The sequence below is a fragment of the Scyliorhinus canicula genome, chromosome 13, assembly GCF_902713615.1.
Source record: "Scyliorhinus canicula chromosome 13, sScyCan1.1, whole genome shotgun sequence".
Lineage (NCBI taxonomy): Eukaryota > Metazoa > Chordata > Chondrichthyes > Carcharhiniformes > Scyliorhinidae > Scyliorhinus > Scyliorhinus canicula.
The window spans coordinates 29,584,283-29,607,559 of record NC_052158.1 but is presented as its reverse complement, the minus strand read 5'-3'; the positions used below and the strand labels follow the sequence as shown (position 1 = coordinate 29,607,559).

The 23,277-nt window shown below is 52.2% G+C and overlaps 1 protein-coding gene across 1 annotated transcript in view; it reads right to left on the bottom strand.

The window, feature by feature from the left end:
• LOC119976256 (cytochrome P450 2K1-like) overlaps nucleotides 1–23,277 on the bottom strand; it is a 60,352-nt gene that overhangs the window by 27,502 nt on the left and 9,573 nt on the right. The window contains exons 4-5 of the mRNA XM_038816620.1: nucleotides 8,746–8,906; nucleotides 6,870–7,043 (exon numbers count right to left, since the gene is read on the bottom strand). Of these exons, the coding sequence (XP_038672548.1) occupies nucleotides 6,870–7,043; nucleotides 8,746–8,906 (335 nt within the window). The remainder of the gene's footprint in view (nucleotides 1–6,869; nucleotides 7,044–8,745; nucleotides 8,907–23,277) is intronic.

The following is a 23,277-nucleotide window of genomic DNA, read 5'->3' as shown; positions in this document are numbered from 1 at the left end:
GCCCCAACTAGGATGATGCGGGGTTTGTGAAGAGGGTGCTGGGTGCCGACCCAGATCTGGATACCCACGAGTTGATAGTGTGGGGGGCGGGGGGGGGGGGGGGGGGGGGGGGTGTTGGAAGATGGTGCAGGAACCGAAGGTAGTCAGGTCTCAGCCGCGCTTGCTGGCCCATTCGGGTGAGGGAACGGGAGGGGGGAGGTGGGTGTGGCTGGCTGGGCTAATGAGGGCGATGGGAGTAGTGGATCTATGGTGGTTCCTACATTCGAGAGAATGGGAGTATTCGCTTTTCTCCCCAGTACACAAGGTGTACTCGAGGATAGACTTTTTCATTATGGGGAAGGCGCTATTGGCTGGGGTTAGGAGGTCGGAGTACTCAGAAATTATAATTTTGACCATGCTCAGCATTGGTTGAATGTGGGTTTGGGAAGGGGATGGTCCAGAGGACGGGGTGGAGAATGGACACGGGGTTTTTAGCAGACCAGAGTTTTTGTGATAAGATTGGGAAGGTGTTAACGGAATATGTGAGTTTAATTGCACAGGGGATGTTTGGCAGTAACCTGGGAGGCTCTGAAGGCAGTAATGAGGGAAGAGGTGATATTGTTCAAAGCTAAGGTGGACAAGGAAGAGAGAGAGGAGCACCACAAACTGATTGAGGAGATTTTAGAGATGGATGGGATGTATGTAGGGGACCTGGACACAGGACTCTTGGCCAAGAGGAAGGAGTTGCAGGTGAGGTTCGACCAACTGTCCACAGAGAAAATTGGTGCACTAGTTGGGCAGGGTGAAGGAGGCCGTCTACGAGCACAGGAAGAAGGCATGGCGTATGCTGGCCGGCCAGGTCCGGAGGGAGGCAGCGGCGAGGGAGATAGTTCAGGTGCGGGACAACACGGGGAAGCTGGTGGTGGCCCGGGAGCAGATTAATAAAGTATTCAAGAAGGTTTATAACGATCTCTAGGTCGGAGCCGCTAGGGGAGGAATGGGAGATGAGGGAGTTCTTGGATGTGTTGGAATATCCGAGGCTGGGTGGGGAGGATAGAGCAGGGTTGGAGGAGCCGGTGGGGGAGCAGGAAGTGAAGGAGGTGATTGGCAGGATGCAGGCAGGGAAGGCGGTAGGGCCTGACAGGTTCCCAGTTGAATTTTAGAAGAGTTGTAAGGACAGGTCGGTGCCACTGAAGGCAGTAATGAGGCGATAGGCAGGGGTGTGTTGCTGCAAATGACGGGGAAAACTTCTATTTCATTGCTGCTGAAGAGGTTGCTGGCATCAATGTTGGAGGTATGTCTACCGAAGCTGATTGGGGAGAATCCGACTGGGTCTGTGAAGGGAAGGCAGCTGTTTTCAAAACGTGAGGAGGTTGTTGAATGTGATCCTGTCTCTGGTGGAGGGAAAGGAGACGGAGGTGGTGGTGGCACTGGACACAGAGAAGGCGTTTGAACGGGCTGAGTGGGATTACTTGATGGCGGTTTTGGAGAGATTTGGAATTGGGCTGAGGTTCGTGGTGTGGGTTCAGCTGTTGTATAAGGAACTGATGGCAAGTGTTCTTGTTACCAGCATGAACTCTAGGTACTTGCAATGCACCGGGGTGCGAGACAAGGCCCTATGTCCCCCCTATTGTTTGCATTGGCTATAGAGCCCTTGGCCATTGTGCTAAGGAGCTCAGGGCTGTGGAAGGGGATAGTGAGGGGGGTATACACTGATGATTGCTGGTATATATCCCGGAATCGAGCACATCGTTGGGGAGTATAATAGAGCAGACCCTGTGATTTGGGTCGTTCTCGGGGTATAAATTGAATTTAGGTAAAAGCGAGCATTTTATCGTCTCCCTGCCATGGGTAGGGGTGGGGGTGGGGGGCTGCCATTTTGTTTGCCAGCAACCACTTAAGGTACTTGGGGGTGCAGGAGGCCCAGAATTGGGGAGGGCTCCGAAAATATAATTTCACTAATTTGATGGGGAGGGTGAAGGCTGATCTGTCGAGGTAGGACAACGTCCCTCTGCTATTGACGGGTCTGATGCAGGCAGTTAAATGCACGTTCTTTCACAATTCTTGTCTTTATTTCAGTGCCTGCCGGTCTTTCTATCAAAGTCCTTCAGGTGGTGGACAAGTTGATCTCCTCGTTCAGTTGTGGTGGGAAGATGGAGGGTTAGGAGGGTGGTTCGGCCGAGAGGACAACAGGTGGAGGGGGGGGCGCGGTTAGGCCTCCGAAACTTGCTGGACTGTTATTGGGCAGTTAATGCGGAGAAGGTGAGGGATTGGAGCAAGAAGGGGACAGCCCAGTGGGTAACCATGGAGGTGAGCTCATGTAGGGGGTCAGGTTTGCGGGCGCTGGCAAGGGCACCATTTCTACTGGCACTGGGTAAGTACTCAGTGAGTCCGGTGGTGGTGGTGGCCGCATTGAAGATTAGGAGACAGTTACGGCAGCATTTTAAGCTTTGGCCGGTTCAGGGGGGATGCCGATTAGGGGAAATCACGGATTCGAGCCGGGGAGGATGGATGCGAGGTTTCAGAAATGGGATCAGAGGGTGATTAGGGGAATTAAGGATTTATTCCTTGGGGGCGATATGCAAGCCGAGTGGAGTTGGAAGGGTTTAGGTACTTGCAGGTTTGGGACTTCCCAAGTAAGATTTTCCTGACAATCCCGATAACGCCAGCCTTTTCATTGCGGGAGGAGGTACAGTCAGCAGGAGAGCTGGAGAGGGGGGTTGTTTCGGCGATCTACTGGAGGTTCCTGGAGGAGGATATGGTGTCCATGGAGTGGGTTAAGGCAAAGTGGGAGTAGGAGCTGTGGTGGTTGGGGGGCGTCGTTCGAATCTGTGGTGTGAGGTGCTGTGGAGGGCGAATGGTCAAAGGCTCTATAGCCAATGCAAACAACAGTGGGGATATAGAACACCCATGCCCAGTACCCCAGTGCCAAGGAAAGTATCCTAAATTCATATTATTCGTGCGAACACTCACCATCGGCTCCAAATACAGCAGCCGTACCCATTCCGTGAACCTCGTCCCAATCCCAAATCTTTCCAAGACCGCCATCAAATAACCCAACTCTACCCAATCAGATGCCTTCTCTGTATCCAATGCCACCACCCCCTCCATCTCCTTTCCCTCCGCTGGCGAAATGATCACATTGAACAACCTTCTCACATTTGAAAACAGCTGCCTTCCCTTCACAAACCCGGCTGATCTTCCCAATCACCTTCGGGAGACGCCCCTCCAACCTTGCTGCCAGCACCTTTGCCAATATCTTGGCCCCTACATTCATTAGGGATATGGACCGACACGACCCACACTGCACCAGGTCCTTATCCTTCTTTAACAGCAGGGAAATCGAAGCCTGACCCAACATCTTTGGCAAGACGCCCCTGTTATGTTCTCTATTCTGCTTTACCTGGATGGCTCCGATACGTCGTGTTGAATAAAGAACACAAAGCTTTGTTAACAAACAAAACTATGAATTTATTACACTACGAACTAAGATTTGTTCACATTCCTCAATTAGGTTACTGTAGAAAACTATGCTATCTCTAACTAACAGAACTCTCAAGTATACAACTGCTCTCTAAGCCTGACACTCTTCCAGCTCTCCACTAACTCTCAACTAATCATCTAAGTATCTTCTAATCCCAGAATCCTCTCGTCACATGATAGATATGACTGTTCTGTGGTCCCCTCTCATGGCAAGAAGCATTATCATTAACTTGTTAACTCTTTATATCCCAGTCAATATACATATCATTACACCCCCTACCTATCGTCTCCTCAAACATTCCCACCATCAGCGGCGCCAACTTGTCCTTTAACTTCTTATAATATTCCACTGGGAATCTATCCGATCCCACCACGTTCCCTGACTGCATCCTCCCAATTTTCTTCTTTACCTCTTGTTCCCCCACCGGCCCCTCCAGACCTGCCCTACCCACCTCCCCCAGCCTCAGATACTTCAACCTGCTCCGGGGCCACCACTTGTTTCTCCGTCTTATCCCGCACTGGACAATTTCTGTTGTCACTGCCTCCCTCTGAAGCTGGCCAGCCAACATATGCCCCACCTTCTCCCCATGTTCATAGAATGCCCCCGCCACCCTGAAAGGAGATCACCTCCCCCCTTACTGCTGACTTAGAGCCTCCCAAACCACTGACTGTGAAACGTCCCCTGTGCAGTTAAATCCCACATATTCCTCGATCACCTTCCCCATCTTATTGAAAAATCTCCGGTTCCCCTACAACCCCACATTCTCCATCCCAGCCTCTGGGGAACCCTATTCTCCAGAACCACATCCAAACCCCAGTCCCAACTCTCATTTTAACCCATCTTTCCGCCTTCACAAATGCCTCCGCTACCTCCACCGTCCCACAGTAGAAGTCTCTCGAGTTATAGGTCACCCTCAGATTCACCAGGTAGACCACGCCGAACCTCACACCATTACTGTGGAGTGCCCCTTTCACCCGGCTGCCCGCCTTCCCACCAGCTCCACAGTTGAGTCCTGGTATATACGAATACAAGCTCCCACTGCACCGCGCACATTTATTTCGCCCAAATCAGGACCTTCTCCTTGACATAGAATTTGTGAAAACAAATTATGACCACCATTGGTGGCTCATTTCTCTTCGGTGACCGACGAGCCCTGTCCAGTTCATACAGGGAGGTTCTTCCCCCTCCCCCAGTTACTCCACCAACATCTTAGTGAAGTCTCAGTTGGCCTTGGGCTCTCCACCGCTTCGGGCAAACCCACCATTCTTAAATTCTGCCACCTCGACCTGTTCTCCAGGTCCTAACCCTTGGCTCTCAGTCCTTTGTTGGCCTCCACCACCCTCCGCAGCTATCAAGGTGAACTGGTCACTATGTTGTGACAGAGCTTCCTCCACCCCCTTCACCTTCTCTCCTTGCTCCCGTAACTCGACTAATGTCTTCAACACTGCCGCCTTCACCGGGGCCATCACCTCCTCTGCCCAACGTGTGACTTCCACTTACATGCTGCCACCGGAAGTACCTCCCGATCCACTTATTAATCAAGAGCCTATCTATCTCTATCTTAAAAACACTTGGTGATTTGGACTCCACATATCTCTGCAGCAAAGAGATCCACAGATTTGTCTTAAAGAGCTGAACATCCCAGTCAAAATGAGAGTAGAAATGGCATCCAATGCAGGAAGCACAATAATCCAGGTGTAATTTCACAGTAAGTTTAAAGAAAAAATAATATTTAACCTAAGGTTTATCACAAAATAAAGTATTTTCAACAACTTTATGATGGGGTGTACGGTGGCACAGTGGTTCGCACTGCTGCCTCACAGCGCCAGGGACCCGGGTTCAATTCCGACCTCAGTTGACTGTATGGAGTTTGCACGTTCTCCCCGTGTCTGCGTGGGTTTCCTCCCACAGTCCAAAGATTTGCAGGTTAGGTGGGTTGTCCATGATAAAATTGCCCCTGATTGTGCAGGGATTTGCAGGTTCGGTAGAGTTATGGGGATAGGGTGGCGGAGTGGGTTGAGGTTACGGTTCTCTTTTCGAGGGTCGATGCAGACCCGATGGGCCGAATGTCCTTCATCTGCACTGTAGAGATTCTAAAGGCCCAATCATGGCCACGCTGTGCTGGAAAAGCAGCTCGCTCGCACAGCATGGCTGTTGAAAGGCGGGGGACCGTGCTCCCGGGATCTACCTGTCTCGCAATGCCTCACGAGATTCAATGCGATCTTGCGAGACGTTGCGATGTGAATCGCGCTCACAATGGGATCACCTTTTAGCAAAACTGCATGTTCGGGCAAGGCAGTAAATCTCACTCTAATGTGCAGATTCCTGAGGTACCTGAGGCTTTGGGATTCAACCCCTTCCCCTCAGAGACCTCGGGCGAGCGCCATTCAACACTGGTCCCCACAAACGGGACGGTGCAACTGCATTCGTGGGGGTCTCCCAGGGGATCAGAGGCCCCCAGTTGCTTGCTGTTTGGCAGGGTGGTGCCTCCAGGGTACCCTGGCAATGCCAAGCTGGCTGGGTGCAAGCCTGTTACTGTCAAGACGCCCAGGTGGCACTGCCAGCTGGGTGGGGCACTTCCCAGGTGCCAGTTTGGCACTGCCAAAGTGCCATGCTGGCATTTTATGTGCATGTGCAATTGGTCCAGGGTTGCTCGGCGTGGGTGTTGAGGGTGGGGGTGCCTCAGGCTGGACTCGAGCTGAACTCCCCACTATACAAAACGGAGCTGTGTGCAGCATCGGCCGCGTTCCCCGTTCAGGCCCCTTATTCAATGCGAGTTGTGTTGAATATCCATGTTCTTCTTGGCACTGCGAGTGCTGGGAAACACGCGGCTAAACACGCTTCCTTGGGGACTTTGTTCCCTTTTGGGGGAATCGCACCCTACGTCTTTTCAGGGTTTAATTTGCAAGATCAAAACTCGCACAACATCAATGTTAATCTGCAATTTCACTTTACATTTTTCAGAATATTCAGCAATTAGCACATTGAGGTAGAAAAGAGGATAAAGGTTTTGGTCCCGCCAGCTGTGGTAATCGGCTCAAAACTCATGATATCCGGCAGCTGGTGGAATCATTAAATCTGCGATTGAAATCCAGCCTCAGTTATGGCAACTGTGAAGCTTTCTTCTAGAAGGAGGCCATTCAGCCCATCAAGTCTGCACCAGTACACTCTGAAAGAGCACCTCGGCCCTGAGCCTCCCTTGCACTCTCCCCGTAGCCCCATAACCCCTCATCTTTGGACACTAAGGGGCAATTTAGGATGGCCAATCCACCCAAACTGCACATCTTTGGGCTCTAAGGGACAATTTAGGATGGCCAATCCACCTAACCTACACATTTCTGGACTGTTTCCTGTATTATCGAAAAAACGATTTTGCCGCCACTGCTGGAAATGCGAGTCACTCTACCTGTCGGTATTTCATGATTAATGCCTCACTGAACGACTGGATGCTGTTCTCACTCATGGTTTCTTTGGCCGCTTTGAAGAAATCATTAAAGATGGCATGCATCTTGTCTCGATTTTCCATGATTTTCCTGTGAGCCGGAATCAGGAATCCCAGAAATGGGTAAGCATTGTACAGCTGCATTGGAGGAAAGAAAGACAGCAAGTTCGAGTCTTCAGTTAATTAGTGATGGGTTTTACTCGTGTTCAATGCACAGAGCAGGTGACTTTCAGTGATGTTAGTTGGGGGCTAACGGATCGGCCGGCCGTTCGGCCCCTCACAACCGAATTTCCTTTCCATCGAAGCCATTTGTAACCTTTGGCAAAATGTTGAACGACTGGCCTAACTGATAGCACCTGTTTTACACTGACACAAGCAATCTGACAGGATGTAAAATGGGACCCACCTCCTTTCCATAGTAAAAACAAAATACTGCAGATGCTGGAAATCGGAAATAAAAACAGAAGATTCTGGAAAAGCTCAGCAGGTCTGGCAGCATCTGCTGAGAGAAGGAGTTAATTTTTCAAGTCCGTATGACGTCTTTAGAGCTACAGAGAGGGAGAAACCTGATGGATTTTATACTGTATAAGAGGGGGTAGAGTGGGTGGAGTAGATTAGAAGGTCAGTGATAGGTGGACGCGCAGGAGAAATTGCAACAAACATGTGTCGGGCACAGGTCAGAGGAAGTGTTAATGGCAGTGTGAAGGACTAGAGGAGGTACTGACAGTGGCATAAAAGGTAAGATAGCAAACTGTGTTAATGGGAGGAGAAAGGTCAGTGCTCAACGGAAGCAAATTTTCAGAATAAGTGACAGATGTTCCAGTGGGGTAGTGGGGGTGCGAGGGAAGGTTGTGTGAGGACATTTTCTTTTCGATCGACAAAAAGGATCAAAATGGAGGAGAAAGGTCACCATATTATTGCCAGGCAGGGTTAAAATGGAGCAAAATTATTGAAAGGAGAAGGGGGCATGTTTCAGAATCCTAGAACGTTCCATCCATTAACTTAGTCAAGAAGGGCAATAGCATCTGAATTGAATTTCTATTCAAGTTTTTCTATGAGGAAGGGGTCACAGCTACAAACTGTTATTATGTCGCAAGTCACAATGGTTTTCTTTTTCTCCCTGGCTTAGACTGAAACCTGGGGACAAATATCACAGTGAAGTCTGGTGAAAGTGACCTTGGTCGCAATTTTTTGGATGTTGAGATTCACTTTTCCCGCTGGCAGCTCACCCTTGGCCGTGGGTTTCCCGGCGGCAGGAGGGGGGGATGGGCTTCATTGGGAAATCACATTGACAAACAACAGGAACAGAATCCCTTTTCCAGCAAATAGGGCGCCGCCGAGAAACGTGCAGCTGGGGGAATCGGAGAATCCTGCCCACAGTGTTTATACTCGGATTTAATCCACACAAGTGTCTGTCAGTTTGTAACATTTGGACCGGGATTCTCCGACGTCACTGGCGGCCGGGATTCGCTGGTCCCGCTGAGAGTCACATTTGTGGCGGGGCAGCAACGGACAAGATCGGAGAATTCTGGCCACACCAACATTTTCTGTCCATTACCGGCGACGGGATCTTCCAATTCTGCTGATGGTGACCACAGCCCCCCCACTCGGGGGACACATTCCCTACCAGAGAATCGGTGCGGGACAGACAAAATCTGGCAGACATCGGCAGGACAGGAAGATCCCGCCACTGGCCAATGGTGGACCACCTCTGCTGCCGGAAAGTAGGCCAGGGGCTCGGAGCTAGAAAATCCTTCCCTCGGCCTATTACAGTGAGATGAGGAAGTTGTCATGCACTCAAACCTACAACGTTATCACAGTAACATACAAAGATAATTACATGTATTGGAGCTGTTCCAGCTAGTCTGGTAACCTCATCCGCCGTGGTTGTTAAACTGATAAATATCTCATCCTCATAATCAAAGCGTTGTCCAAATATGATGGAACAGATGATATTGCTGACTGCAGATCTCATAATCTGTGCTGTTTCAAATGGCTGACCTGTAATAAATTCAATATAAAATTAAGCCTCACAAGAGCAATAATGCATGTTTGACTTTTAAAAAATCACAAGACATAAAAACATAAGAACGAGGATCAGGAGTCGGCCATCTGGCCCCTCGAGTCTGCTCCACCATTCAATAAGATCATGGCTGATCTTTTTGTGGACTCAGTTCCACTTATCCACCCACTCACCATAACCTTTTATTCCTTTACTGTTCAAAAATCTATCTACCTTTGCCTTAAAGACATTTAACGAGGTAGCCTCAACTGCTTCACCGGGCAGGAAATTCAACAGATTCACAACCCTTTGGATGAAGAAGTTCCTCCTCAACTCAGTCTTAAATCTGCTCCCCCTTATTTTGAGGCAATGCCCTCTCATTCTAGTTTCACCCACCAGTTGAAATAACCTCCCTGTTTCTATCCTATCTATTCCCTTCATAATTTTAGATGTTTCTATAAGACCCCTCATTCTTCCAAATTCTAAGACAGGCAAATAGGAAGGTTCCCAATATGGGCGTTAACCAAACTTGAGAACAAAATAGGGGAGAACTGAAATAATTCAGGTTTCGGGTTTAAAAGCCTGAATATGGAACAAGAAGACACAGGTGGATAAGGGACAGAGCAGTAATGGTAGCCGGAGTAGGCCATTTGCCCTCTCCCCCACCAAACATCACCCCCTGCTTTCCCCCTCAAGCCCCAAAAGCTTGTATCGTAACCTTTTATGTGGCACTTTACCAAATAGTTTTTGTAAATCTTTTTTTTAATTTTTATTGTGATATTTTATGTACTTCGAGCACCCAATTCGTTTTTTCCAACTGAGGGGCAATTTAGCATGGCCAATCGACCGACCTGAACATCTTTAGGTTGTGTGGGTGAGATCCTCACAGACATTGAGAGAATGCGCAAACTCCACACGGACAGTGACCTGGGGCCAGGAATGAAACTTAGTCCTCGGTACCGTGAAGTAGTAGTGCTAACCACTGTGGCACCGCGCCGCCCCGCTCTTGTGCATCCAAATACATTACATCTACATGTATCACTTTATCCACCCTGCTTGCTACATTCTAAAAGAGCTCAGGTGTACTACTCAGGTGCACTATCAACAACTTTTTGGAGAAAACAAATAACATTTATAAAAGGACTGTCCCCAGAAATTGTAGTTGACGGGGGCTTCAACTCCACTGAATTTTCAGGGGCACCGTGAAAAATGTCTGTTTCGGCCACAAAACCAGGAAAGAGCTCATAAGGAGCGAACTATCTATATTTACCTTTTGACATTGTTGTAATTTGGCTGAAAGTAATCTCCCACTCTAAACTTGTAATTCTGCATGCTCGTGTGTGTGTTGCAAAGGTATATCAATATCTTCACTTTTTTACCTGGGTGGCTTTTTTTAGCACAATAAAAAACTGATGCTTTTGTGCTAATAACTCAAGAACCCCTGCCAGTCTGGTTTCTTTGCAATCAGCATTTAAAGGGTTAAGCGCAGACATGGGGGATATTCCACCCCCTGCCACCATGCTGTGTTTTGTGGCAGAGGAGGTGGCTCGTCATTGGCCAGCAGTGCCCGATCCCACCACTGACTTCAGGAAGCAAAGTACTGTACACACCCCTGTTAGCATCAACGGGGCCGAGGTGGAGATGGTTAACAGTTTCAAATTCCTCGGGGAGTTTCAAATTCCATGGGGTACACATCTATCCAAAAATTTGTCCTGGTCGATGCTGCCACCAAGAAAGCACAACAGCGCCCATACTTCCTCAGGAAACTAAGGAAATTCGGCATGCTCACATTAACACTTACCAACTTTTACAGATGCATCATAGAAATCATCCTATCGGGCTCCATCACAGCCTGGTATGGCAACTGCTCGGCCCAGGACCGCAAGAAACTTCAGAAAGTCGTGAACACCACCCAGTCCATCAGACAAACCTGCCTCACATCCATTGACTCCATCTATACCTCCCACTGCCTGGGGAAAGCGGGCAGCATAATCAAAGTCCCTTCCCACCGGGCTTACTCACTCTTCCAACTTCTTCCATCGGGCAGATGCAAAAGTCTGAGAACAAGCTCAAACAGACTCAAAAACAGCTTATTCCCTCATGTTCAGTTTCCCCGCCTACATACACAGCGATAAGGGGTCCTCCTTTATGAGCGACGAACTGCGTCAATTCCTGCTCAGCAAAGGCATCGCCTCGAGCAGGATGACCAGTTATAACCCCCAGGGAAACGGGCAGGTAGAGAGGGAGAACGGAACGGTCTGGAAGACCGTCCTGCTGGCCCTACGGTCCAGGAATCTCCCAGTCTCCCACTGGCAGGAAGTCCTCCCGGATGCTCTCCATTCCATCCGGTCACTGCTGTGTACCATGACCAACCAAACACCTCACGAACGTCTCCTTGTCTTCCCTAGGAAGTCCTCCTCTGGGATCTCGCTCCCAACCTGGCTGGCAGCTCCGGGACCCATCCTGCTCCGCAAACACGTGCAGGCGCACAAGTCGGACCCATTGGTCCAGACGGTCCACTTCCTTCATGCTTACCCTCAGTACGTCTACGTGGCGTACCCCGATGGCCGACAGGACACGGTCTCCCTTCAGGACCTGGCACCCGCTGGGTCCCCACCCACACCCCCACCACCACCACCTCCCTCTCTCCCACCAGCGCACCCCACAGCCGCCTCCTTCCCAGGTGGATTGGTCCTCCCACCAGTGCATCTAGGGGTGATGCAGAAGAAGCCAAAGCCACAATCTTGGAGCCACAGACGCCCGAACCGGTGCCTGCATCACTGCCGAAGCTACGACAATCGCAGAGAACGACCAGGACCCCCGATCGACTTATTGCTTCGTTCTGAACTGTAAATAAATTTGTAAATAGTTACGACGCAACGAGGCAAAACACTGTACTGATGAATACCGGGTACCTCCATAACCTTAACCTCTACTACTGTGAAATGCGAGGCCACCACCCAGCTTTTTTTAAACAGGGGGGGAATGTGGTAGTCAGTATTAGAGGTATTACGGTACCCTGAATAATGCTGTAAGACCATTGGTGTGGGAGGTACCTAAGATTGCTGTTTCATTGGTTAAGACTGCTTGCTGGTTCCGCCCAGTAAGGCGGAGTATAAGAGCCCGTGTCTCATCTAGGTTGTGCCCTCCGCCACTGAGGAGTTCATGTTCACTTGGCAGGGCGGGGAGGTGGGGGGGGAAGAGATGGTGGTGGGGGGCGGTTGCAGCGGGGGTGGGGGATTGATGTCGGCAGGACCAGGAGATAATGCTGGCGGGAGTGGATGGAAAATTTCAGCATTCAGATAATACAGCCAGCATTATAAACTCTCTCTACCCTCTGTTACAGTCAGACCTGGAGTGGTAGTCCAGGGAAGCCATTTTCTACCCCTCCTCACGGGGCGGTAATGATGTGCAATCGAAACTTCCTCTGCCTTAAAAATATTCCTTTGTTGGGACCTGTGGGGATCCTGCAGAGGCCGGCAAATCCAGCGACAAGATAAAAGTTTGACTGCACCAACTTAACCAGCGAATGTGCAAACTCCACGCAGACAGTGACCCAGGGCCTGGATTGAACCCGTGTCCTCGGCGCCGTCGGCAGCAGTGCTAACCATGGCGCCACTCTGACATCCTGAAAAGCACAGGGTGTCCCTACATGCAGACAACCTGCTGATGTATATATCGGACACAGTGGAAAGCATCAGGGATGTCATGTACATTTTGGTAAAATTCAGTTGGTTTTAAACTAAAGATGGGGAAGAGTGAAGTCTTTCCGATTCAGGCAAGGGGGCAGGAGAGGAGATTGGGCAAGTTGTCGTTTAAGGTGGTGGGGGAGAGTTTTAGATATTCAGGTGGCGCGGGGGTGGGAGCAACTACACAAGTTGAATCTGACTCAGTTGGTGGAGGAAACGAGGGGCAAATTGAAAAGGTGGGATGTGCTTCCGTTGTCATTGGCGGAGCGGGTGCAGTCTAAGGATGACTGTGCGCCCAAGGTTTTTGTTTGTATTCCAGAACCTCCCAATTTATATCTCCAAGACCTTTTTCAAGAAGGATAACATTGATATTGGGATATGTGTGCGTGGGGAAGGCCCCTCGGAAAAGAAAGCATTGTCGGATCATGGGCGAAGGCCTGCCAAATTTGATAAATTATTATTGGGCGGCAAATATAGCCATGGTAAGAAAGTGGGTAATGGGGGAGATGTTGGTTTGGGAACAGATGGAGGCAGCCTTTCTAAGGGTACTAGTTTGGGAGTGCTGTTGATGTTGTCTCTGCCGTTCTCTCTGGTCAGATACTCCACAAGTCCGGAAGTAATGGCAGCCCTGAGGGTGTGGAGACAGCACATGAGGCTTTAGGGGGCCTCACTTTGGGCCCTGATCTGTGGGAGCCACAGGTTCGCTCCGGTGGAACTGGATGGGGGTTTTAGGGTTGGCGGTGGGGGGGGGATTGAGAGGTTTAGAGATTTGGGGCTGGATTCTTCAATAATGAGCCTAAGCGTTTAAGCCATCGTGAAAACGATGGAGTTTCATGCCTCCAGAAGGCGCAATTAAACGGCCCAGAAGGGGCTAGCATGGGTGTGACGGGAAGCACCCAATGGATCAGCCGCCGATATGTGGGTTGCGTCATTGATTCCTGATTAACATTCTCCGTTGCAGGCAAGATAGCCGCCAGACGAGCGGCCCCGTGATTTAGGGATGGCGAGCTGGACACTCTTGAACACTGTGGAGGAGAGGAGGCTGGAATTGTACCTCGGGCCTGGACGCAGGACAGTGGGCACCATTGATCGGCGTGCCTGGGCAGAGGTGGCAGCCGCTATCAGCGAGGTGGCCCAGACCACTGGCCCACTGCAGACCAGTGCCGAAAGAAGCTGCCTGATCTCCTCAGGGCAGCCAAGGTGAGTACCCAGCATTGCGCCACTCCACATATACCCTCCACACACATGCGACCCCCCTCCCTCCCCTCCCCCAGAGAGACGGTCGAACCCCCACCCTGACCCATGGCTGCACCCATCCATGCCAGTGACAATGGTTGGGTGCCCTGTGCTCTTTGGCCATCAGAGACCACACCCCTGGGCTCTGTTGTGTTCTGTAATTTGGAATAACACAAGCTGCCACTTGATGGAGTTTTGAGTAAAAAATGCTCCAGACTTTGAAGTGAGTTCAAAGTGTTTTATTGAACTGTTAGCTCAGTTCACAATGAGTTTGACTCTCTGCTAATCTAAATGTAGTAACTCAGTCTAACTGAACCAGCCTTGCTTTAAGCCACGTGCTGGGGTGTGATGCTGAGGATACACCCTGGGCGCGATTCTCCGCTCCCACGATGGGTGGGAGAATAGCGGGAGGTGAGCTCCCGCACCTCCCAATATTCTCCCACCCCCCCCAAAATGGCGTGGCGCAAAACCCGCGGAGAATCGCGGACCACTGTTTTTCACGGCGACCGCCGATTCTCCGACCCTGATGGGCCGAGCGGCCGGCCATTTACGACCGTTTCACGACGATGGCAACCACACCTGGTCGCTGCCATCATGAAACGGGCGCCAGATGACCGTTTGGAGCTTCCAGGGGGCCTTTTGGGGCAAGAGCACCATGACTGTGCTCGGAACGGGATAGGCCCGTGATCGGTGCCCACCGATCGTCCGGGCCGGCGTCCAAATCGGACGCACTATTTCCCCTCTGCCGCTCCGCAAGATCAAGCCGCCACATCTTGCAGGGCGGCTGAAGGGAAAGACGGCAACTGCGCATGCGCGGATTGGCGCCATCCAACCTGCGCATGCGCGGCTGACGTCATTAGGCGCATCAGCCGTGACATTTTCGGCACGCCGGGCGAGTTACGCGACACGGCCCACCTATCCCCCTGGGGAGGGGAGAATAGGGGGCCGGAAGAGGCTTCCTACGCCGTCGTGAGCCTTTCAGAGAATCGCCCTCCCTGTCTCACTCTGTAGATGTTGGTCAGTGGAAAGAGGTGCGGTGTGAGTGCCTCATCCCTTTTATAGTGAGATACCACCCCTGAGTGTACTGACTGCTCATTGGTCGTGTCCTATTCAATGTGTTCATTAGCTGCATGTTTGCATATCATGACATCTCCCCCTTTATTTGAATATTTTGTTGGCATATGTCAATGTATTTACATGTGAATGAGTCTGTCTAAAGTGACTGATGGAGGGCAATAGAACAGAGCAAACAAAACAAATGTTCACAAGTCCAGTCTCTGAGGCTTGCGTCTGATCCTGGTCAACCGCCGGAGAGGTGGCGGAGGGGACGATGACGCCTTGACAGGCGGGATGGAAGCCTGATTGGTGGCCTCGTGGTGCAAGGTATCAGGAGGTGGCAATTCAACATGTGGAAATGGAGGAGAAAGTGGTAGCGGGTAGGCAACTTTGCGCAGTGCCCATCGATTCCTTTGCACGATTGAGCATATGTACAACATAAGAGCGGGGGACTTCTGGTTGAGGTTATGCGGAGCTAAGTCGCACGCTCGGCAGCTCCCGCTAGCAAAGATCATCCAGCACATCGAATCGCAGGTGCAGGTGTGTCCCAGGACTCTCCCGGTGACAGATGAGAAGGTAGTTCTCATCCGTGATGAGACAGCCAAAGACCCCCTCTTGCAGAGCATCATCCACAATCTCACGAAGGCTGGTGGAAAGGGCAGTGCCCACAATTTTACAATGTGAAGGATGACCTGACGGCGATTGAAGACCATGGCGGGGCGGAAGAAAAAGAGTGCCCCCACGGCACAGGCCCGCCCACCGGTCAGTGGGCCCCGATTGCGGGCCAGGCCACTGTGGGGGCACCCCCAGGTGTCAGATCGGCCTGCGCCCCCCCCAGGATCCCGGAGCCCGCCCGCGCCGCCAATCCCTCCGGCACCAGAGGTGTTTTGATTCCCGCCGGCGGGAAAGGCCTGTCAGCGGCAGGACTTCGGCCCATCGTGGGCCGGAGAATCGCCGCGGGGTGCCCACCGACTGGAGACCGAATCTCAGGGGCGGAGAATTCAGGGCACGGTGAGGGCGGGATTGACGCCGTCCCCAGGCGATTCTCCATGCCCCCGGGGGCGTCGGAGAATTCCACCCCTGGTGCCCAGGATGATGCAACATCTCGTTGAAGCAAAACCTCACCGATGCCATCCTGAATTGCATCTGTGGATATCCCGTACCAGCCTCCCCGGACAGGCGCCAGAATGTGGTGACTAGGGGCTTTTCACAGTGATTTCATTGAAGCCCACTCGTGACAATAAGCGATTTTCATTTTCTTTGTCTCCCGGTCCAGGTCAAAGAATGCCAGGGCTGGTGCAGTGGTGAGCTTGGCTTTCAGCTCCAGCCACTCTGTCTGGTGTGCCGTCCTTCCACTCGAAGGCAGTTCACCAGGTTGCGTAGGGCCGTGGTGTGTGTGGCCATGTTTGGAATTAACTTGCCCAGAAAATTGACCACACCCAAGAAGCGCAGCTCTGCTTTTTTGTCCTCAGGGACCTTCATTGCCTCCATGGCCTTGAATTTGTCTGTGTCCGGCGCACACTATGCTGTGAGATCTGGTTGCCGAGGAACTTGAGTGTCGATGTGCTCAAGCAACATTTGGAACCTGTTTAACTTTAGCCGTTGGTATGTACACAGGGGAATACCTTCTGGAGACGGGTCACATGTTCTTCAGGAATCGTGGACCATATGATGATGTCGGCCATGGACACACGGACCTCTTCAATGCCTTCCATCATCTGCTCCATGATGCGATGGAATATCGTCAGTTGTAATGAAGTGCTTCGAGAGGCTGATCATGAAGCGCAACACCTCCATACTCCCGGAACGCCTTGACCCACTTCAATTTGCATACCATCGCAACCGGTTCACATCAGACGCCATTTCCCTGGCCCTACACGCATCCCTAGAGCATCTCGAAAACAAGGACTCCTACATCAGACTCCTATTTATTGACTACAGCTCCGCCTTCAACACCATAATCCCAGCCGAGCTCATATCAAAGCTCCAAAACCTAGGACTTGGCTCCCCACTGCAACTGGATCCACGATTTTCTGACCAACAGACCACAATCAGTAAGAATGAACACCAACACCTCCTCCACAATAGTTCTCAATACCGGTGCCCCGCAAGGCTACGTACTTAGCACCCTACTCTACTCCCTGTACACACACGACTGCATGGCAAAACTTGGTTCCAACTCCATCTACAAATTTGCTGACGATACGACCATAGTGGGCCGGATCTCGAATAACGACGAGTCAGAATATAGGGGGGAGATAGAGAACCTAGTGGAGTGGTGTAACGACAACAATCTCTCCCTCAATGCCAGCAAAACTAAAGAGCTGGTCATCGACTTCAGGAAGCAAAGTACTGTACACACCCCTGTCAGCATCAACGCGGCCTGAGGTGGAGATGGTTAGCAGTTTCAAATTCATAGGTGTGCACATCACCAAAAATCTGTCCTGGTCCACTCACGTCAACGCTATCACCAAGAAAGCACAACAGCGCCTATATGTCCTCAGGATAACTAAGGAAATTCGGCATGTTCACATTAACCCTTACCAACTTTTACAGATGCACTATAGAAAGCATCCTATCGGGCTGCATCGCAGCCTGCTATGGCAACTGCTCGGCCCAGGACCGCAAGGAACTTCAGAGAGTCGTGAATACCGCCCAGTCCATCACACAAACCTGCCTCTACCTATGGACTCCATCTACGCCTCCCGCTGCCGGGGGAAAACTGGCAGCATAATCAAGGATCCCTCCCACCCGGCTTACTCACTTTTCCAACTTCTTCCATTGGGCAGGAGATACAGAAGTCTGAGAACACGCACTCAAAAACTAGCTTCTTCCCCACTGTCACCAGACTCCTAAATGACCCTCTTATTTATTGACTGTCCTCATTAACACTACACCCTGTATAGAACATAGAACAGTACAGCACAGAACAGGCCCTATGGTCCCTCACTGTTGTGCCGAGCCATGATCACCCTACTCAAACCCACGTATCCACCCTATACCCATAACCCAACAACCCCCCCCTAACCTTACTTTTATTAGGACACTACAGGCAATTTAGCATGGCCAATCCACCTAACCCGCACATCTTTGGACTGTGGGAGGAAACCGGAGCACCCGGAGGAAACCCACGCACACAGGGGGAGGACGTGCAGACTCCACACAGACAGTGACCCAGCCGGGAATCGAACCTGGGACCCTGGAGCTGTGAAGCATTTATGCTAACCACCATGCTACCCTGCTTCATCCGATGCCAGTGCTTATGTCATTACATTGTATATCTTGTGTTGCCCTATTATGTATTTTCTTGAAGTGTGTTTAATTCCCTTTTCTTCCATGTACTGAATGATCTGTTGAGCTGCTTGCAGAAAAATACTTTTCACTGTACCTCGGTACAATAAACAAATCCAATCCAATCCAATCCAATCCAATCTCCGATGCCGAGATGATGCCAAATGGCATGCGATTGTAGCAGTATCTGTCAAAAGGCCTGTTGAAGGTGCAGAGCCTTCTGCTGGACTCTTCCAGCTGGATTTGCCAAAATCCCTGTGATGCATCTAATTTGGTGAAGAACCGCGCGTGTGCCATCTCACTCATGAGTTCCTCCCGCTTCATGATGGGGTAGTGTTCCAGCATAATATTCTCATTGAGATCCTTGGGATCAATGCAGATGCACAGGTCCTCCGAAGGCTTCTTGATGCACACCATCGAGCTGACCCAGTCAGTCAGTCGGTTCGGTGACCTTGGATGTGATGCCTTTTTGCTGAAGATCCTTGAGCTATGCCTTCAGGCGCTCTCTCAGTGGAGCAGGGACACATCGTGGTACATAGACCACTGGCTTGGCATCAGGTTAAGCAGAATCTTGTATCGATACGGCAGTGTGCCCATCCCGTTGAACACATCTGGATACTGGGCGAGGATGTCGTCGATGCCGGCCTGAAGATCCACATGGGAGGATGTTGTGGTGTAAACCCGTTGAATGAGCTTACAGACGTGCGCACTTAGTAGGGATGCCCTGTCCGGCTGAAAAGTTTCAAAGCGTAGCCATGCTTGTGTGTGTCGGTTGGATACGTGCAGATGGCAGGATCCCAGTGCCGTGATTGCATTCCTCTTGTAATCCAGGAGCTTGTAGGCAGCTGGAAGGACTGTGGGGGGCTTCTTAATGCGTCTGAAGTCTGCCTGTGAGAGGAGGTTGGCAGAGGCACCTGTGTCCAGCTTGAACTGGAGGGGGCAGTGGTTGACCATCATCACTGCTGGTCATTCATCCTCAGAATCCACAGGTAGGTTTGACTGGCCTTGTGATGAGTCCGTTGTGGCATATTCGCACATTGTAATAATGGGCAGCACGGTAGCATGGTGGTTAGCATAAATGCTTCACAGCTCCAGGGTCCCAGGTTCGATTCCCGGCTGGGTCACTGTCTGTGCGGAGTCTGCACGTCCTCCCCGTGTGTGCGTGGGTTTCCTCCGGGTGCTCCGATTTCCTCCCACAGTCCAAAGATGTGCGGGTTAGGTGGATTGGCCATGCTAAATTGCCCGTAGTGTCCTAAAACATAAGGTTAAAGGGGGGGGGGGGGGGGTTGTTGGGTTACGGGTATAGGGTGGATACGTGGGTTTGAGTAGGGTGATCATTGCTCGGCACAACATCGAGGGCCGAAGGGCCTGTTCTGTGCTGTACTGTTCTATAAATAATGCCCACGGTCGGCACGTCCAGGCATTCATCATCTGGATCCATTGCACTGCCGGGATCAGAGTCCTGTCGGTGTTGTTGCACACTCCGGATGCACTGTAGTCGGAATTGGGAGCGCTGACTCCTGACTGGTGGTGCAGATCTGCACAGGACTGCATAGTGGCCTGGCTTCCTACAGTTTAAACAGCGTTTGCCTCTTGCAGGGCAGTGTTTCTTTAAATGGGCGATGCCACAGTTCGAACACATCATGACATCGGCATCTTGACACTCCGTGCATCGTTGCACATGCGCAGTGGGGTCCTCAGACGACTGCATCTGCACAGTGCGGATTTTGGCCGCTTCGTTATCCTGTTCGCATCGCGCATGCACCAGGCTCCGGTAAGAGCATGCAAAATGGCAGCTTTCGTCAATGTTGAGGCGCTGCATCTGGGAGATGGCCTGCACACTCTCTGCCTTGTGGGAGGCTAGTTTATCATTTTCTGCCACTTTGTACTGGGAATAGCAATTTTTAGCATGCTGATGCACTGTGCATGTTTCAATCGCAACTGGCCGGGTTATATGCTTGATCTTCAGTAACTTCAGTGGATCAGAGTGAACTCCAAAAACGATTTGGTCTCTGATCATGGAGTCAGTGATATCACCGAAGTTGCAGGATTACGCCAGCAATCTAAGGTGAGTTAAATATGAGTTGTAGGATTCGTCTTTACCTTGCAATCGCTGCTTGAATATGTAGCGCTCAAAGATTTCATCGGTGTCCACCTCACAGTGGCTGTCAAACTTGTCCAGGATGGTCTGAAACTTTGTCTTGTCCTGGTCTTTGGCGAAGTGAAAGGAGTTGAATATTCCCAAGGTGTGATCACCCGCTGTGGTGAGGAAAAGAGCTATCTTCCATGCATCAGACGCACCATTGAGGTCTGATGCTTCGATGTAAAGCTGAAATTTCTGCTTGAATGTCAGCCAGTTGGCACTGAGATTGCCGGAGGTCCTGAGCTGCCACTGAGTAAAAGATGCTCCAGACTTTGAAGTGAGTTCAATGTGTTTTATTGAACTATTAGCACAATTCTCAATGAGTTTGACTCTCTGCTAATCTAAATGTATAACTCAGTCTAACTGAACCAGCCTTGCTCTAAGCCACGTGCTGGGGTGTGATGCTGAGGGTACACCATGCCTCACTCTGTAGATGTTGGTCTGTGGAAAGAGGCGGGGTGTGAGTGCCTCATCCCTTTTGTAGTGAGATACCACCCCTGAGTGTCCTGACTGCTCATTGGTCGTGTCCTATTCTATGTGTTCATAAGCTGCATGTTTACATATCACAACCGGTTGCATGCGTCGGACGGTCTAACACTGCTGCTGTTTGTGTTTCCCCCCCCACCCACAGGAAAAGTCTGCGCATGACCGCCGGGAGCGGGAGAAGACCGGAGGGGGAACCACCAGAACTGAGTACCCTCACTGTGCCTGAGCAGAGGGCGCTGGGCATTGTTGACGGGCCGGAGGAGCCGATGCTGAGGTCGGAGGCGGGCCACCAAGTGAGAACCCCCTGCGGGTATGCTGCCCCTCACAGCACGTGTGCTCCAGACACCAGACACTTACTGGTGCGCGCCACACAGCCGTTCCGGCACAGCAGGTGGAGGTAGTAGCAGCCGAGGGGCCAGACGGTCGGAGGGCAGTCCGGCCCCAACATCCAGCTGCTGCCCAGAGGGGCCCCAGGTTCCTGGACTATCCACTCTCACCCATAGTTCCGGTGCAGTCAGAGACCCAGGGACTACAGGAGGGGATGACGGCCGGCTTCCAGCATCTGCAGACGGAGGTGGAGGTGTCCAACCACCTGCAGGAGTAGGGAGCTGTGATGATCATGCGTGCCACCCAGGCCGAAACCGTATAGATGTCGTCCGCGGTGGAGGCACTGGGGGCAAGATGTCGGACATGGGTCAGGTTATGCAAGGCCTGGGGCTACCTGTGCAGGCGGGGCCATGGTCCAGGACATGGCTGCCCACTCACAGGCAGCCATGTGCCAGAGCCAGCTGCAGATTGCAGAGGTGCTCCTCAGTGTGGCCCAGTCTCAGCAGGCCATGGCCCAGTCCCAGTAGGCCATGGCTGAGAGAATCGGCGCCATTGCCCAGCTGCTGGCCGGTGTCGCAGGGATGGCCCACTCCCTGAGCTCCATGGCCGCTAACGTTCAGACCCTGGTCGATACCAGAGCGGGTCTCCAGGACTGGCAGGGCCAGGTGGCATGGGGGGCCTTGGGGGATGGCTCCGCCCATCCCTTGGGAGAGGCCTGGAGGCCATCGGGCACCCCGAGGGATGAGGGGGTTCTGGGGCCCGTGCCAGTGCCTCCTGCAGGGGAGGTGCCAGACCAGCTAGAGGCTGGATTATGGGAGGGTGAACGGGTCCTATGCGTCTGCCACTCTGAGTCTCATTCAATTTAAGTCCATCGAGCGCATATGACGGTGTTGAGAATGAGTAGGTTCTTTGAGGGGGTGGAGGATAGGTGTGTACGGTGTGCAGGCCCCTGAATTATGTTCACACATTTTGGGCCTGTCCGAAACTGCAGGGATTTTGGCGGGGGTTCGCTGACGGGATGTCAGAGGTACTGAGGTGAAGGAGGTTCCGAGTCCAGAGTTGGTAGTGTTTGGAGTGTCAGATGACCCGTGAGTCCAGGGGGCGTGAGAGGCCGACATCCTGGCCTTTGCCTCTCTGGTAGCCCGGAGACGGATCTTGTTCCGTGGAGGGGCTTGGAGCCTCAGAAACCAGGCGTATGGGTGAGCGACCTCACGGATTTCCTAAGATTGGAGAAAATTAAATTCGCCGAAAGAGGGACGATGGAAGGGTTCGCCCAGAGATGGAAATTGTTCATTGACTTCTTCCAGTACAGTTACATCAGCAGAAGGACTGGGGAATGGGGGCTGGGGGGTATGGGAGGGAGGGTGGGGGGTATGGGAGGAGGGTGGGGGGGGTATGGGAGGAGGGTGTGGGGGGTATGGGAGGGAGGGTGGGGGGTATGGGAGGGTGTGGGGGGGTATGGGAAGGAGGGTGGGGGGTATGGGAGGGAGGGTGGGGGGGGTAGGGGAGGGTGTGGGGGGTATGGGAGGGAGTGTGGGGGGTATGGGAGGGAGGGTGGGGGGTATGGGAGGGTGTGGGGGGGTATGGGAGGGAGGGTGGGGGGTATGGGAGGGAGGGTGGGGGGTATGGGAGGGAGTGTGGGGGGTATGGGAGGGAGTTGGGGGTATGAGAGGGAGGTGGGGGGTAGGGAGTAGGTGGGGGGCATGGGAATGGGTGGGGGGGTATAGGAGGGAGGGTAGGGGTATCTAGGGAGGTAGGGTGGGGGTTATAGGAAGGGGGGTGGGGGGTATGGGAGGTAGGGTGGGAGGGAGGGTGGGGGTATGGGAGGGAGGGTGGGGGGTATGGGAGGGAGGGTGGGGGTATGGGAGGGAGGGTGGGGGGTATGGAGGGAGGGTGGGGGGTATGGGAGGGAGGGTGGGAGGGAGGGTGGGGGTATATGGGAGGGAGGGTGGGGGGTTGGTATGGGAGGGAGGTGTGGGGGTATGGGAGGGGGGGGGGGTATGGGAGGGAGGGTGGGGGGTATGGGAGGGAGGGTGGGGGCTATGGGAGGGAGGGTGGGGGTATGGGAGGGAGGTGGGGGGGTATGGGAGGGAGGGTGGGGGGGTATGGGAGGGAGGGTGGGGGCCTATGGGAGGGGAGGGT